At 38.5% G+C, this 18,117-nt stretch overlaps 1 protein-coding gene and 1 long non-coding RNA gene across 7 annotated transcripts in view; one reads left to right on the top strand and one right to left on the bottom strand.

The window, feature by feature from the left end:
- Positions 1-18,049, bottom strand: part of LOC117241675 — a 132,647-nt gene extending 114,598 nt beyond the window's left edge. For 2 of the 6 annotated variants that reach the window (XM_033507652.1, XM_033507653.1), the window contains exons 1-6: positions 16,507-17,030; positions 15,686-15,812; positions 15,466-15,595; positions 15,212-15,376; positions 14,928-15,129; positions 14,718-14,842 (exon numbers count right to left, since the gene is read on the bottom strand). In XM_033507652.1, coding sequence (XP_033363543.1) covers positions 14,718-14,842; positions 14,928-15,129; positions 15,212-15,376; positions 15,466-15,595; positions 15,686-15,812; positions 16,507-16,561 — 804 coding nt within the window. In that variant the 5' untranslated portion in view covers positions 16,562-17,030. Of the gene's footprint in view, positions 1-14,717; positions 14,843-14,927; positions 15,130-15,211; positions 15,377-15,465; positions 15,596-15,685; positions 15,813-16,351; positions 17,031-17,150 lie in introns of those variants that run through there. The other 4 variants (XM_033507654.1, XM_033507656.1, XM_033507655.1 and 1 more) reach the window with 4 other exon arrangements.
- On the top strand, positions 16,831-17,727 carry LOC117241681. Its single transcript, XR_004495097.1, has 2 exons — positions 16,831-16,939; positions 17,025-17,727. It is a non-coding gene; the product is annotated as an uncharacterized LOC117241681 (long non-coding RNA).
- Positions 18,050-18,117: the final 68 nt, after the last annotated feature.

Genomic DNA, 18,117 nt, shown 5'->3' with positions numbered 1-18,117 from the left:
GTAAGCAGTGATAACGATAAACAAACTCTCTTTGGCTACTTGCTTCGCCAACAAAAAAAGAAGAATACGCGTACCGCGTTTCATCGCCGTGTCCGCGGCAGAAAGCACCGCGAATTTAACGAGAGCAGAGGAACGAAATCAATTGCGATCAATCTGACGTGCCAGGTGTGAAATTGCGAGAGCTCGGCTTCGGGAGCGGTGGCATTCTGACGTGGCTCGAACAGAAGCAAAACGAGAATGATACGGGAACAAGTTGTGTATTCAATACGCGGTCTTGTTGTACACACCGTTCCATGAGATGCCGCGTGTTGTCGTTAAGCTGGGTTGCGGTGATAAATCAAGCCGCGATAGCAGGCCAGAAACGAACGATAGTCAAATAGTTAACGTGTTAACATAATCTGTGCATATACGTACCAGGCTAGGAAAAGTGTAACGAGAAAGCAGTCCGTTTACCTTAATCGTGGAACGAAATTGATGCTACGAAACGGGCAATTAATTATCGAAGGCTGGTTGGTCCGCATCGTTCGAGATAATTACGTCTACTAATAATTCGCTGTCGATGATAATTTCGTAAGACAAAGTCGTGAGCAACAGACGTTAATAGAAGCTGATTGCTCGCTGGAATAATTACAGAACGTAATTGGATAGAGTTCGAGAATAAAATCATGCGATTTTCTTGATAATCGACTGGTAATCCGTTCGCAATGGCATTACGTGATTTACCGGCTGTTAGCGTGTAACTTATTACGTATCGCCGCAACGGTCGACCAGGGAAGCTTTCCTTGTACGTAAGTTTTACCACGAGTAATTACCCGCACGACTTCTAGGAAAGGTGCGTGGTGTTTTCGATGCAAAATTTACACGTACATTACGAACACGCCTGTCGTTTGTAACGTGGTTGAGAAAAGTGACAAAGTCATTTTCATTATGGCGGGCCAACGTTGAATTCCAGCTTTGGTCTGTAATTTATAACGACAATCCCGACGTGTGATATCGGTGAGAGGGGCAGGCTTGGTACAGGGACGCCGATTAAGCTTTAACGTCAAAATACATGCAAATAGACGCGACATAAATACATATAAACGCGTATTAAGATGTTTTATTGGACAAACAATTTTTTATCGCGCGGATGACAGCGCAAAGACAAGAGTAAAGTGTTAGAATTTCCAGTCGAATAATTACAAGAGGTACTATAAATGTCCAAGCGTACCGAACGAACGACCGTCCACGCGTCTTACCGGTCATTTAGAAACTCTTAAGACGTCTCTTATCGCCTACAACATCCTACATAAATCACCAGGCAAACCGCGGACCTATTTAGATACAGCTAATCGCTGATCCTGAAAAATTCATGGGATACGTCTTCGTACGTACACATCCAAACGATATAGGATAACGTACCTTCCTCGAATACGCGTTTCTTTGTCAACTTTGTTTGCTACAGTCGGAGATACAACTTATTCGCCACGATCAACCAGGAAACCAGAAACGATTCGTTAAGCCATACGCGTAATACTAGTGCATCCAGTCGAAAAATCGTTCTCTGTATACCTGTTATCTTCGGTCACGGAACGAACGTGGGAGAGTTATATGACGATAACGATATCCACCGTACGCTTAGGTACCCTTTACAACGTTCAATACCACAATATATAACGGGTAAATGACAACCCGTCTGGCGGCTTATCGAGCCGCGCAACGATAGTAAACGATATTTGAAGTCGACGCTGATAGTTACTCATTTTCTATTACCTGAGAAATTCTAAGGGATCGATAAGTTTTAGTTCGTTTCGTTCGGTGAAAGTACGATAACGACTTCTTTCGAAGATTCTTTTAAGAGTATTATCTTGATTGCATATCTATACATCTCGGATGGCTTCGGAAAGAAATAGAATTCCCTTTGGAGCATTTGCATATTTTGTCAACATCGATTCTCAATATCTGAATATCTGACGGATACGAATTTCAAATAATTGCATTCTCATCGCTCGTAGATTTAGAAATTGAACCGACATGCAACTAGATCCGTAACTGTAAGCACCGAGTAACAGCGACGAACATCCAATATTATAATGAGATTTCACTGGTTGTTCTAACTAGATCAGTGTGCCGATTATTTTTACGATCCAAACAACCGACAATTTACGACAGACGACTGCGCAATGACTATTAGAATCTCAGTCGAAAGCACTTGCGATTAAAGGAACATTTTACTGCATTAATGTCAACATAAACCAACTAATGCCTAAAATTACAAAACCATCGGATCGTTAAATTAGACACCCGAAGAAGTCACTTTAACTCTATTATATTACGTTGATATTACCATATCATCTATTAATTCGTATTCTTTATCACGAAAAAACATAATACGCTTCCTTCTAATAAGAAACTCATCGGGGGGAAAAAAGAACAAAAAAGAACTGAAGCCCGTTCGTTCGAAGCCTACGTGTTAATTCAGTTTACTAGCCAAAGTTGCTCTTCGGTGTTTCCCCTCTTCGTAAAAAAATGCTCTAATTAAATAAGACAGTTATAATCAGAAGAGGAGGTGAGAAGCAAGGTATATCCGGTCATGGGCGCGTTTAAAACGTAATTACTGACATTACAGGTGCTGTAATAGCGCCTCTTTTTTCACCTTCCGCTTCTACTATTTTATATTTCTATCAGAAAAAGCACACATATACGCGTAATAAACGACCAATTATATTCGGGAGGCGTTACGTAGCAAAGCAATGAAAAAGAAAAGTCGATTAAAACGGCACCTTTCGATTTTACTTCTAAGTTAGTACATATTTGCTCGCTTCGATACTTCCTCGTGAAAATCGAGTTTCAATTTTTTGCTGACGAAAAGAGCCACATAGATACGTAGAAAAATTAAAATAGAGAAAAGCTCGTTTACGTAAAATCGCACCGCGTCCGATTATAGTAATCTCGGTCCTTTCCCTCGCGCTTCCTGTAGTCGCCAGAAAATACCTTTCTCTTCCGCGAGCCTCGAAAAACAACAAAATCAGTCGCAGGAGCCACGTGTCGTGGCGCGATCTTCCTCTTATGACGATAGTTTCAAACGATTCGTCTAACTCCATCGACCTTCGGCTTATACCATCAACTACCGGTTCGAGCGAGTACAAGAAGAAGAAATAAAAGCAGAAGGCGAAGACGAAGATGAAGACGAAGATGAAGAAGAAAAAGAAGAAAAAGAAGAAGAGAGACGAAGATGAAAGACGAAGACGAAGACGAAGACAAGAGACGAAACAAAGACAAAGTCGAAGACGAAGATGAAGACGAAGACGAAGACGAAGACGAAGACGAAGACGAAGACGAAGAAGAAGGAGCAGGGGAAGAAGGCGTTGTTTAACGCTTTCTCGTCTAGAACTTTTATGTGCGTTCGACACTGTCGGTCATCTGACTACGAAGTTGTAACGTTTAGGTACAAAACGGTGACTAGGAAACAAGGAAACGCGGAAGAGGCGTTTGAAATGGCCGTTCTAGGAACTCGCGAAGGGATACGTTGAACGATAACCAGTCGACACGGTCGGTTCGATCGAAAAACGATCTCTATGGTAAATCAGGATGATTGATCGAACGTATACCAGACTTCCATGTAAACCGTGCATAATGATGTTCGCATAGGAAACTCGGCGTGTAGTCCTTTGCTGTCTAGTCACTTTCACGCGAGCCACGGATGCGACCTAACTAAAGCTCGCAGGGATTCTCCACTCCCCCATTTCTTTCTCTCTTACTTGCTCGACCGGCGATCACGTTCTAAAAAATTCCTGTCTGTGTGGTTCGTGTGTGGTAGGTAGTTGCGCGGGTGGTGTGGTCGAGCGTCCTTTCGGCGGTGCTTTGTTTCGTCCGGACCGAGGTCGACCAAGACCAGACCCACTTTATTTGTTCGTCGAATCGAAGGACGAGGCATCGGGTTTCTTTAGAACTGCGTTCCACTCGATTGAAAAGAAATTGGAATTTCTTGAATATTTTATACAGCGATTTTCTGTCGTTTCGTAATTGATGAAAGTTATAAACAAATATTTCGAGTAGATTTCGAAAGAAGACATTCGAGTTTTATTTTCCTATAATGCATTTTATCGCCGTCATTGTGTTAACGGAGAAATTTTAAAACAGTTGTTATTTAATTGTAAATCGAATAAACAGTTCAAAATAAAAAGCTCGTTTACATTCACGCTCCATTTGATCGTTAAATTTCACTCTTCCCATCTTATTGATATAGTTCTCCGACGTGAACATGTTCATTCGCGAAAAGATATTTCCTTCTTCGAGACAGGAAACCAATTAGCAAGCGAACGTGTATCTATCATTTTATCTTCTTTTTCTCTTCATTTCAATAGAATCGCGATTAACAGTAACTTTATTGACGTAATAAAAAATGTATCGGGCGATAAACGCTACTCGACATCTGCCAATAAATTTAATCATCCAATTTACATTCCTTTATCTCCATTTTCTAAAAGATGAAAAAAGCCATCTAACGAACCATCATTGTCCGTACTTCCATTTTCCAGTCGTGCTTCGAACGAACACAGTGAAAGGTACAATATTCCGGTAGACGCGTTTTTCGTTCGATTTGCTACGATTCCAGCTGTGCTTGATTACGCTCGGGAAACAACGTACGAACGGCGTGCTCCTGCGAAATTAATTTCTGCGGTACAATTAACGCGTCTCTGTCGTTGGTTAATTAAGGTGCACTAAGGAAACGAGACCGCGAAAACATTCTCACGCGATGAGCAATCTCTTGGAACGTACATAATATTTAAACGAGAAGTCACGAAAACGAACAAATGTTTTCTAAATGTTCCAACGAGTTGTGTTTAGCCAGGATTTCTAACCAACGTTAACGTTTAAAGAATGACAACTAGTTTCATCGGAAAAACGATGATCATCAGCGTGATTAAAGCACCATATCAAGTAGAAAGCGTTCCCTGTCGGTCCGCATCCCACATTTCATTTTTCACAGAGGTCCCTATTCTTTCAGTGGCGACGTAACTCTCTATGACCTACTGTAACATTCAAATAACATTTCACGGTGTGCCGTTGCGAGCACAGAACATCGTGGTTCCGTACGTCGAGTATCTTTTTTTTTTTCCGAACGGGATGCATACAATCGAGACGAGGAAATTTACGACACCGTGTACCATTCGTCGACGACGTTAGTTTCGTTCCTTTTCGATCCTTTTCGATGATCTCTTCTTCCCTATTGTCACCCACGTAGAGAAACCATTCGCCATCCCAGCTACCTGTTTCTCTCTCTCTCCCTCTCTCTCTCTCTTTCTCTCTCTCTGATTCTTCTGTTAGAATTTCTTCGCAACGGGCTCAGGGAAGCGCTTATACTCTCGCGAGCAGAGTTAACGCTGGCATTATAATAATGTGCTGGTACAGGAAGCCGGCACAGTGTCTCTGAACCAACGCCGGTACACTGTTCGCAGCACGGTTTATTATAGCCTCAAATTGTTTCAATTGGTCTTACATGCGGGACTGACTCTTCAACAAATTCCTCTCCGCGGCCATTGTTCCCCTCGTGAGTCACTCTTATCTCTCAACTGTCTCCGTCTGAGTTACCTGATTGAACTTTCACTCGATCATAAGACAGACATCGTTGATAAATTCGCGGGTGCTGTCCTCGTATCGAGGAACCCTTTGTCACGCGAATCGACGTATTGTCTAGATCGAGAACGATTCACGTGGTGATAAACAGCGACGATGCGACGGGCAGATTCATCGAGTCATGTTCGAGGGAAACGCGTCTCTTACGATTCTTACGGTTCTTACGGTTCTGCTCTACCGTACAGAGGGATATACAGGCTTTCTTCCAGCTGGGATTCTAGATGGTCGCGCGTTCAGATCTGAATCGTGGATTGTCACGGAGTGATAAGCGAAAAATTGACGAAGCCACGAACGTAATTTTACGGTACGTTTCCGTGTCGCAAGCACCGTGTTGGGAGATCGGAGGACGTCGTTCGACTCGAATCACGCGATTGCGTCGATTTACGTCGAACGATGGTACATCTTACTAAATGTATGTTTAGCAGGCAAAAAAGGATTATTGAAACGTCGAAGAAATATCGACTCTTCGAACGCTCACTTAGGTACGGTAACGCTTACTTAAGTAGCTATTAAAAAATCCTAAGGCGAGAGGTTAAATCGCCGATGTCTATCCAATCGAGAATCAGCATCTAAGAAACTTTCATCAAAATTACGTTCGAACAAGATATCAACGTAATATACATATAGAAGAGTACTTGGACGAGTACGAAATAGAGTAGAAGGCGCGCGAAGACCCTCCAACAGTCCTTACGCAATCACCAGACGAGACCGGTCGTCAATCGAGACGAGCCCTAAAACTGCAGTCCCATAGCCAAACATCACCAGCCTATTAACTGCATTTGTACGACTGTCAGTTACTAAAGCTAGCGAAATGGAAGGGGAGGAGCAAGGTTCGTGGACCCAATTGAAGATCCTCCGACCCATTGGAAGACCCCACGATCTTGCATCGTGCCACCTTACAAAACGTTGATTCTAATCGCCTACACACGAGTCACGCCCGAATATGTCTAACAATAAATTCCATTGTCGGCAAACGTTGCCTAACCGAGTATCGCCTATACGCTATGTTTGCGTAAACATTAACCTGCGCATCGGCTGCCGATTATGGCAATGATCGAACGAGAGACCGGCCATAATTTAAACAAGAAAGAAACATCCCCTGAACGTTCACGGTGAGCTCGTCCAAACACGTGGGCGTTGCAGTTGCATCGATAGGACAACAAGAACATTGCAAGAAGACCTATGTACGTAAACGTGCGGTCAGCTACGGTGAGCATTATACTTCATTAGATACCAGTTTCGTCACGCTTTCACTCGAACTTGTCCAACAATGAGACGCTGAATTCAAAATGCATTTCGCCTGGATGGCGAGAGACATACGAATATACGGCAGGGGGAAAGTTGCAGTCGTGACTCGGTGACTTTCCACGATCTACATTGTCATTCGCTGGTCCAACGTGATAGGGACCGGTGATTCCTGGTGACCCTCTTGATTAGCAAAAGCAACAATTCTTGTCGTGCTTCGTTCTGGACATCGAGTTCGAGCCACTCGAACATGTTACCTCGAGAGAGAGAGAGAGAGAGAGAGGGAGAAGGAGGGAATTGAAAATCTTTAAAGGTCGATCGCACTTGGAACTTTTCCTCGCCCCGTTGCAACACAATAGTCGATCGAACAATGGCATGGAGCACGCGACCGTTGTTTCTGCATCGAACGAAGACAGCGAGAAAAGATCGTTGGAAGTAGCTCCCGACTACCGTTATTATCGATACTCGTCGATTATTTTAATGCCAGCGTTATGTAACGTGCCCGTGATTCCTGCCAGCTTCACGTGTTTGCAGACAATGCCATACCGTGACGAATCCAATTAAACTCTGACCCCGGTTGTCTAGCTCGATCGAACGAATGACAAACTTCCCGCGAACGTGAGTAACCCGTTCGATTCGTCGAACCGCGGATGATCGAGCGTTTGAAAACGTTTCAGATCGTTTGATACCGTTTAACATCGTTTGACGGAAGGATCCAAGGATCTGCGATCACGACTTGTCAATCTGCACGGTGATTCTAACCGACGTAGTAGCAGCATTACGGAACGAACAAATTTCCTGAAACATCTCTACGCTTCATCGGTGTTCGCTTTCCGTTTCATCCTCGTTACGCGCTACTGTAAGAAAGTTGTATCAAACGGTGACATTCGTCGACTAGGAGGTCAGTCGGTACGATGGACAGGCTGACGCGCGACTTACGTGGCTGTTAACCAGTAATATTAATGACGCACGCTTCTCCACAACTTGGACGATACGTAGTCCAACGATGTTTCACAACTTCCAGGCTAATTAGAACAGATATCGCACTTTGTCATGGTCGGATCTCGTTTCGAATTAACGAGTACCGTTGTAAATGTTACTTGTTCCGCTAATATCGTAATAATAAAGTAAAGCAGAGCGGATACTTTCTTATTCTCAGCTAGTAGTACACTTTCGAGCAGGATGACCAATAAAGGATCGTACAATTAACTAAACTGTATTCGTTGTCTAACTTCATCTGTCTGTCTCTTATCTAGGTCGTGAGAAACTTATCTAACCATAGCGTTTCTAAAAAAATGCTTTGTATATATTGGATCATCGTGCATATTGTATATAAACAAGCGAAATTTATGGGAAAAGGCTTAGTCTCGCCATAAACGTTGCGAGAATCAACGTATTTTTGCCTGCTTTCTTACAGGCGTCTTGGCTAATTAAAAGCACAAGAAACGCTTATCCCGCGTTACAAGTTCCCATCGTGAATTTCACTGGATAAGATACGACGAAAAATCTGCGCAATAACGTTTATGAAAACACTGATCGTCGATTAGATTTTGCAATGCAAACGCGTCTATTTATTAAGGTACGCGGATGATTCCACGGAGAAACCGCTACGTGGCACGAAAATCATAGCAGTTACATTTCTGAACGAGCGTAACCTAAATCAAAAAGTCCGTACTCTCATGTTCCATCAGAGAAATCGCGCGAACGAAAAAAGATTCCGCGTGTTCCTTTTAAATACAGCAGTGAAAGCAAAACAGTCATAGACAAATGGAATTTATTGTTAGAGGCAGATTTTAATAACCGCTTTAACATAACGGTGCTACCATGAACACGATGAGAGATTGAAAATAAAATGAGAAGATGAAACGAGGAAAATATAATGAGATTTAGAGCAATATAAACTTTCTATCGGTAACATTCTTTTATACTCAATTTGCGAGTTTTGTAGTGCCTATACTCTTCTGGTTCGTACGAAGAATGGTAAGTCACGTTTCTAGTATTTTATGGAAGAGCAAAGTCATAGAATCAACAAAAATGCTATTCTTCTATTTTTCTTCGTCATTTTTATATATAAAAAGAAACCATCATCGATCGAATAGCATTCCTTGTTAGTCAGGAACGTTATAGCGTACTAACTTGAAATAAATCCAGTAGTTCTTCTGTACTTCCCGCGTCATTAAAAACGTCGTGATATTCCACTGAAATCTGTATAAAATCCACGAACTCTCCTCGGTAGTTCAAGCTTGGAACAACATTCGGTGCGATCGCGATAAGGTGGAAGAAACATTCGGTTGGCGGGACTTTGAAAGTCGATGTAGATTAGAGCCGGTGAACAGTGAGGGAGCAGGAAGAATAAATTGAACCGCAAAGGGTTAATTAAACGCATACGTGCATGACGCGCGCGAGCTGAAACTGGTTGATATCGAGCGAACTGGCTACGTTTCGGTGATAGTGACCCAGTAGCTCGGAGCGACGCGACGCGACATAACAATTCTGCTTCCAAAGTAGCGGTACTTATCGATGCTCGATGCTTCACCCTGCGGACACTTCACCGCTTCCCAGTAAACAATTAGACGTGACTTGCTCCAGATCCGTAGCAACTACCGTTGCTCGTCTCTCGATCATCCTTCACGATGCACAAAAATTCCCAGTAACTCGTGCCACCGGTCACCACATTACACGTGGTCGAGAGGTTCACTTGCTCGTTGATTTATCGATACAGAGAAAGAGAAGCTATAACGATTTCAAAAGTAGAAACTAACGAGTCGTTGATAGATGCATAAGTTGTCTTGTCTCGTCTGACTATTGTGGTTTGGAATAAATGCGGGGTGGGGCAGTGTTCGACGTGTGGAAATGATCGATTGGAAAGAATATGGAGATAGTTGAAAGCTTCAAGAACGATAAGCATTGAGATCGATGTTCGATTCTTCGGTATGTAAAATTGTTGATTTTTAAACGTTAATGAGATATATAACGAATCGAATGGAAGAAAAATAAGAAAACGCTAGCTTCGATTTCTCGTTGCAAAATGCTTATATTCGATCTTTTCTCCATGCATACATGGTACAATGAATCACAGTTCGATGTTACAATTCGTAGATCTTTTTATTTCATTCAAAGTTTCGTATCAATTTCAGGGTGTAAGAAATAACTGGAAGACAAGTATCGCGCGATTCTATGTCGTGGAATGAATATCGCATGGAAATTCAATCCTTCAGATTGCAGTACAAACTCAGCGAAGCATCAATGCTATCTAGGCATTCTAGTTGCATAGCAAAGTAAATAATCCGATCGACTTGCAACATGGTAATTTTTCGTCCAACGTCCCTCTATTGTCAAACCGAAAGCGAACAGAACGACGCTTAATCAGATTACAATTACCATCAATTCATATGCTCTTTCTATATATACTACATCGATATACGTTACGTTATAATGGCTGGAATCGTGAAAAACTTATGAATTTATATCGAAATAATGATGTTAAATTGTAAATTGGGAAATATTTATTTCTTTGCAAATGTTTCTCAATACAGAGTTTTGCACGTTTAAATTTCGCACAAGTGCATAAAAATCCGTCGATTAATCGCCGGCTGATAAAATCTACGTTTCCTTTTGGCCAAGTGTTATTTTAAAAAGGAATTTTTTACCGAGATACAGAAACGAGAAAATATAGTAAAAACTGAGAACATCAGCGAAAGCAAATATTACGTTATATTTTCCTTCGTTGAAATTCACGTTTATTTAAAAAATGCTGAACAATATTCCGCGGGTTTCGATGATATATCAGTGTGAAATACTTCTGATAACCAATTAATATTCTGGCAAATTAAATTGAGAGAAACGCAAACTTGAAGAAACATATTTCTTAAAGGTAACTCGGCGTAAACGTAAAAGATTAAATACACGGCGTACCCATTGATTTAACGAACTGACGAGCGTATCGTTTCGAGGGAATCGTAGAATGAAGAAATAACGATTTACGATACGTAATTTCAACGGATACAATAATAACGACACTTTCACGTCGTTTAGGCAAGTTACAGGCAAACGAACGTGTAACTTGAAGTTCAATAAAACAAGAATCCTCATTGCGCGTTGCATAAACCTTTCAGCGACGCGTGTAAATAATAATGTAATATTGGTTCTTCCAACCGATACACGCTGTAATTTATGCCAGGCGCGAAAAGGTTAAAAGATCACAGGAGATTTCATTTCGCGCGAGGTCAGCGATCGATTCCGCGGAATCGGAAGAAAGTAAAAGCATTTCTTGTCCTTCCACATGCGGACGAAGAGGTAATAGTATTACAATCTAGTAACTAACAATTTTGAGGATTTTTAATAATAAAGACGTAGTTTTTTAAACAGACGAAGAAAGAAAAATCAAACTTTGTATTCCTTCAATTAGTAAGAAAAGAGTTCCGTTCAAAATATGTATATTCGGATAATAAACCATACAGTTGTTAAAGAAACGGAAGTTTGTCTATTGGATTCTAATTATAAAGGAAGTGGAGTTAAAGCGACATAATAATTATAATCTGAATAAGCCTATGAAAATTTATGCGAACATTATTCAACGGTGTATGTAGGTGCAGAATAATATTAGCAATCGTGCGAACGGATATAGACAATGAATGAAATCGTATGATTAATTACCGGATAATCATTACAATTTGCTGTAAAATTTACATTTGCAGACTTTCTACGACACACAATTCGACAATTAAAAGAAACATATTATTAAACGTATCTACTAAATTTCAATGTACAATATAATTATTACGATATAATTATTCAAATAAGCTACCGCCATCTTAACCCACTTTAATTTTTAAACCTAATAAAAATTCGGTCGCTTCTATCGATTTCTACAGACTGTAGATCCCTCCATGATGAAATTAAATACATACATTCGTTAAATACTTCAACATCCATCAACGTGATAGATATGCTAAAATACACTTTATGTAGACTTCTACTCGTCTTTCAGTCGCTAATATCAATTCGATATCGATCTTCAATTTTACACGATTCACGAGCATCAATGAGCATTCGTAACATATGTCCCCTAGGAGACACTCGAACGAAGAAGACTGGTCGAATAACGTTTACTTGCATCAAGAGGCACAAGTACCGCCGCCATCAATCTTCATCAGCATTTTGAAATTTTATCGATCGAACAATCCGAACGATACACAACGTAAAATAAATTATGCGTTCCCCTTACGTCAGATCCCCCCTTAGATCGTTCCCCTTAGATCATTATCGTACTTGTGGCACGTATTTCTCTTTTCCCTTTTTCCTTCTTTTCGTTCCGTCAATAGTACCTGCTCACGGCCTTAATACCGACTTTCATTTTATTTTCTCCATCGAATCGGAAAATCACGCGTATGATAGATTAATTGCTTTATCTGGAGATTCAATATCCATGTATCGCACCCGTACTACGATAGCCTTAGTGCGTTTAATGAATGACGTATATGAAAGATTGTGAGTCGCGCGATAATTCTCGAAAAAATCAGCCCCTTCGTCGAGCGTGCACTTGAACAATAAGTTTCTAGAAATTAATTAACCATGAAGGCGCGAGTACTTTCACGATGATAAATGTTCCAGCACTGATTGGTGTTTGCACTCCGAACGAATGTTCGGTGCTTTTATTTGCTAACGTAACGTTTTATTTGCAATTGTAAGGCAAACTAGATACGTGGCAAACTTGAATCCTTTTTCTTTTTTACTCTGATTTTATAAAATTCAATTTAGCTCTATTTAACTTTCGATCGGTACCTAGATAATTCAGAAGGATGTGAAACAAGTTGCTTAATTGCAAAGTACTTCGTTTTAATTTATATTTTGTACGTAATAAGGATCATACATATCATTTATCGCGTAAAATATTGAATATGGATAAAAGTTGAGACTTCACGGTTTACAGAGTTAAAAATTGATCTGGATCTTTGTACCGAACGTAATAGCAGCTTTCACTGTAACACTACGGCCAGAGGATTGCGTAACGCAGAAGCTAGTCAACGTTTGTGAAGCACGTTTCAACCTTGACTATTTTTTACACGCGTGACTCGGAAATAATTTATAGAACGATCGTAAGATACACGATGTTCGAAACAACGAATTTTCTATTTCGTAGCTGAGATTGAAGATTCTATGGAATTTGCTTAAAGTTAACATGGCATGTGGCTTTGATAGGGAGCAACGAACCGGGGCATAAACAAATTTATTCGCGCCAGCTTACAGAGCTAAATTTAAAGTTATTCGATGGACGCTTTCGTTCGATTATATCGATCGAAAGAGTAAAACGAGACAGGATAATCGTGTTAAAATTTCAAAAGCATGATATGCAATCGCTATTATCTACAAATCTAATTAATTATCTTCTAATTTGAAGAAATTCAATTAGAAAGATAATAATTTTAACGATGAAGAAATTCTTGTACTTTTTGCGCAAAACAAATTGCAACATAAAAAGTATACTTGGTCCTCATAAATTAAATTCTTTCGAAACAATTTTAAACATTTTTAAGGATACATAAAAGTACGTGTTTTGAAACAGGAAAAAATGCAATTAAACAGAAGTAACTTTTACTGTTCGTGTTATCAAGATTCTCTTGCATCTGAGAACGAAAGCTACTTCCACGTTGAATTAAGGATTAGTTAGTTAAAAATTCATATCTTATTTTAATTTCGACATTTACAGTATCTTATTATTACAATATCGTAATAAGGTTTCGCATACAATTTCTTGCACTACTCTACAACTTACGTTTAGAATGAAGTAATCTTATTTTGCATCGAATAATATTTAATACTAATCTTGCCTGATTTAAAATATTGCTAATAATTACAACTCATTCTGGAAATAACATAGGTGATTAAACTGAAAAATCGAAAACAGAAAATCATAAATATGTTTGCAATCATGATTGTGAAATACAGCGGGATGAGAATGAAATAAGGCAGATTCGACTATCTTTCTACACAATATGTAGCCAGTAAAAAAATTCAAAAACTCACACACTCGCAGCATCATCACGTTACAGTACATAATACTGTAGTTATGCATACATTCACGAAGTCCAGTACGTATCATGTTTTGTGTTGGGATGCAATTAAGGGGGGAGGAAAGGAACGAAAGAAGAAGATAGAAAACACGGTAGAAAGATACGGAACTAACACGAGTCGAGTTCTCGACGCCCACCTGATCATACAGTACAGAGTCGACAGAGAATCGTGCTGAAACTAAACGTGCGTCGACTATCGTCTCGCCATGACAAAAGTAAAACTTGCTCCATTATTTCTGGCTGAGATTGCACAAGAAATTACTGACAAGAAATTACAACGAAAATTCCAGGTATTAACCATCGATTAATTTCGTTGTGATCGCTTCAAAAATGGGCTTCGATCGCTTTTTTAAGTTGCTTTTGATATATTCATGCCTGTTACGTATATTTCAAGCATGCCGAGCGTAATTATTTACTATTACCAACGTTTATCCCATACGCCTCTTTAAGTGTGCGTTGTCGACTATTTCCGTTAACAATAAAGAGATATATCCGGCTCACAAACGGAAACGGCATACATATTTGTAATATTGATTTAGCACGTTAATGACTCGTATAATATCTAAACGCGTCGCTCGTATTCGCTTGTCCGGTTATACTAGTATCTCTAATTCAACGGTTTCATCACAGTTTAATAAACTCTATATTTATTCAATTTAGTATACAAAATTTTTATCGACGTTTTCAACGAATATGTATATATTTCATTAAAGATATGTTACTCGTTGCAATGTAACTGCTTTATATGCTATAAAAAATTACTATTTTTATGTCACTCACCATATGCTCCACTGCTTTTTCCTCGAGCTCTGCTAACGTCCAATCTACATGAAAGCTCAAAGGCTGAAGGCGGGATTCCATTTCACGGAGCCATTTCCTTAAACACTTTACTTCATGCTCGAAATCTATAATGCAAATTTTCATTTAAATATTTTGAATTCACAGATGAAAATATAATTAATGAACTTCCTATTTCAACGAGAAAATTACCTGCCGATATATCCTGTTGATTAGATACAGGCCGCTCAACGGGTGCCATAATTTGTTCAACTAATTCCCATTTTGCATTTAAGTGGTCAACACGCCACGCCACTTCATCTTTCAAAGCAGGGGCACGTGACACTAGTTTTCCAGCCTGATCATTAAATAACTTTCTTCTATATGCCCTACGTCGCAGCTCCTCCATGTGAGCCTTAAATTTATATTTTACAATAATTTAATTTTTTAAAAAATAAAAAATTTAGCACAGCATGCTATGCTGAAATGATACATACCGCACGCAGACTTTTATCTAATAAATTTTCTTCTTTGCAATAAACCAATTCTTGAAGAACCCTTAGCCATGAATATAACTCTGAAAATTGACTACTAACTTCTTTCAAACTCCATGACTGCGTAGATACATCAGTCTCGTCCCATGTTAATTCACCATTAGCTTCCTATTAATGACAAATTAAAACATAATATAGCGTAAGTCATATATGGTTTATGTCTAATTACATTATAAATATCTAAATCAAGTACATACTCTACAACTATCTATCAAATTAGTATCCATAATATAGTCATAGTTAGAACGTATTGCTGCCCAAAACTCATCTTTGCTATCTTCACGATTTGTCCACAAACGTTGATTGTGAAGTTGCTTTGGATCTTTCCTGTAATACAAATAAATTATTAAATGTAATATAAAAAAATATAAACTGTATAAAATATTAACTATAGTAAATATGAAAGATTATACAAACCTCTTTTTTGTGAGACTGTTGTATGGCCTTTCTATCGCTACCCCAGCTTGGCCATGTTTTTCTAAGCCATGGCCCAGCGGTTGTAGCGAAGATAAGGAAAAGCTTATCTTCATGGCTTTGCAGTGGTCTGTAATTTTCAAACAGAAAGAGCATGTATTCACATTTATTATGCATAAACTATGAGAATTAAAGAATAATAACCATCAAACATAAAATTCTAGAATTACATTTCATTTATGAACACTTTACTATTAAATTGATGCATCTTTAACCTTAAAAATATAAGAATTAAGGTGCATAAAACAAGTTATAACGCATATATTTGCAATGTATATTTTATATACATCATAAACATAAGACAAAATCAAGAATACTAAACTTAATAATATATTTCAAATGTCAATAAACATCTACAGTTGTACTTACATGCCTACTTTACTGACACTATTCTAAATCATTATGATACTGGGGAAAGTTTAATGAATGTAATATATCAAATATTTTCATATATTCTCCTTTATTTGTAAATATGAAAATAGTTATGCCCAGTTATAACTAAATTTACAAAGAAACAACGAAAGAATAAAAAATATAACCTTTAGACTATTATTTATAAAGATACTTTTCTCTATTTCAAAACTGTCAAATGTCTTTCACATAATTTACCTGCCACGTATAAGATACTACATCTCACATACGCGGAAATATAAAAAATATCTACGTGACCGAATGTTTCATATCATTCTTTGAATTCTCACGTCACAGAAAAGAATTAATCGTACTGAATGCATTAGACGCAACACAACGTAGAGTCTTTCTACCTGAATTATCTTCAACATTGAACACATTAGTCGAACACACGTGTAGATACAACATTTAGAGGCGTTAATGTATACACACCATACATAAGCAATTTGTACAGGTAGAGCGTCCAAGTGTGTACATTTTATCAGAAATACAAGAGTCTCGTATCATATACGCTCCGGCTTACGTTTTACAAGATAAGCACACAAGAATATACAAAGTTGTTGAAACGTCGCGTATTCCATCGGAATACTCACTCATTCTTATCGTAAGTAGTCATGAAATAAAGTTAGCATTCTTTGAAATGGTTTCTGTTTAAATGTATTATTCAGCACAGTAGAAAAAAAAACGTGATTGAGGAAACCGGAGAACGTTGCAACGAGAACTCGAGTTGGAGGGGCTGCACTCCACTGCATACATTCAAGGCACAGCTTCTTGCCTTGCAAGTAGGTATGCAAACAATATATCGATACACCTGACCCGAGGCATCGGTCCAAATAGATTTCAAATAAAGTTTATTCAACGTTTATTGTAGTCACCGTCAATTCGGTTTCGATGCATCGATCGTAGTATCGTATCGATATTCCCAACCATGGGTTTTTTACATTCTTTCCCAAGGGAAACGTTACTGAAAACTTTTAGTAATATTGCATTCACTCACTCATATTACTCGTCGCAACGCTGAATAGACAAGCGATCCATTTGGGCGAACGTTAATTACTTGTCGATAACATTTGCACAATTTTTATCCCAACGAAACCGCCAATTTTTTTTTAACAAAATACCGCCTTACACACCACTGTGCACACCGACATGCAGCAACGTGCACTGTCGTACTGCGCATGCGTGTTCGCGATAAGTCTAAGGAGCTCGACTCATGGCGGATTCTTAGTAAGATATCTATTCTTGTTATTGGAATAAAGTGAGATGAACCGATGCGTAAGAAACTAAGATGGGATAGAATTAGGAGAGATATTCTCGTATATGCAATAAGAAAGTCTAAATAGACGCGATAAATTATTAGGCAAACTACCATGCGGCATACGTGTCGTACTTGCGTATAGGTATTTTTAATATATATTTTAGAACGATTGAACTATCATAGATGACACGTTTAAACTATCCGGATGAAACAGGTTTTGTATAAACAAAATGTAGAAAAAAAGGTTTAATGTAAAATTTATTAGTCACTAGACTATAATAGTTAACGATATGAAATAAAAGTAATATTTTCATGACGTTAATTTTCTTATCTTTATCACCTTTAAAGTTTCCATATTGCATACTATTATTGCAAATAATATCATTATTGTCTTATAAATTAAATTGAAATGTTAAAGAGAATCTTCGTGCATCTATTTATTCATTAATAAGTATTGACAATGCGTAGAAACCACAAATTTCCGTGTTCTTATATTTCAACATATCATCCTTTCCTGACATCAATAGTCATATAATCTTTCGACATAAACATATAAATTCATATCACAACACATCTTTAACATAAATAACTTCGTAATCTTTTTTTCTTTACAATTCTTTGCTATTGAAACGATAAAATATCTTATTGAATGCATAAAAATGTCAAATATTCTTTACTACTACATATTCGAATTAGTTTTACTGAT

The sequence above is a fragment of the Bombus vosnesenskii genome, unplaced genomic scaffold, assembly GCF_011952255.1.
Source record: "Bombus vosnesenskii isolate JDL3184/JDL3185 unplaced genomic scaffold, Bvos_JDL3184-5_v1.1 scf7180000016261, whole genome shotgun sequence".
NCBI lineage: Eukaryota > Metazoa > Arthropoda > Insecta > Hymenoptera > Apidae > Bombus > Bombus vosnesenskii.
This window is presented reverse-complemented; position numbering and strand designations above follow the sequence as displayed.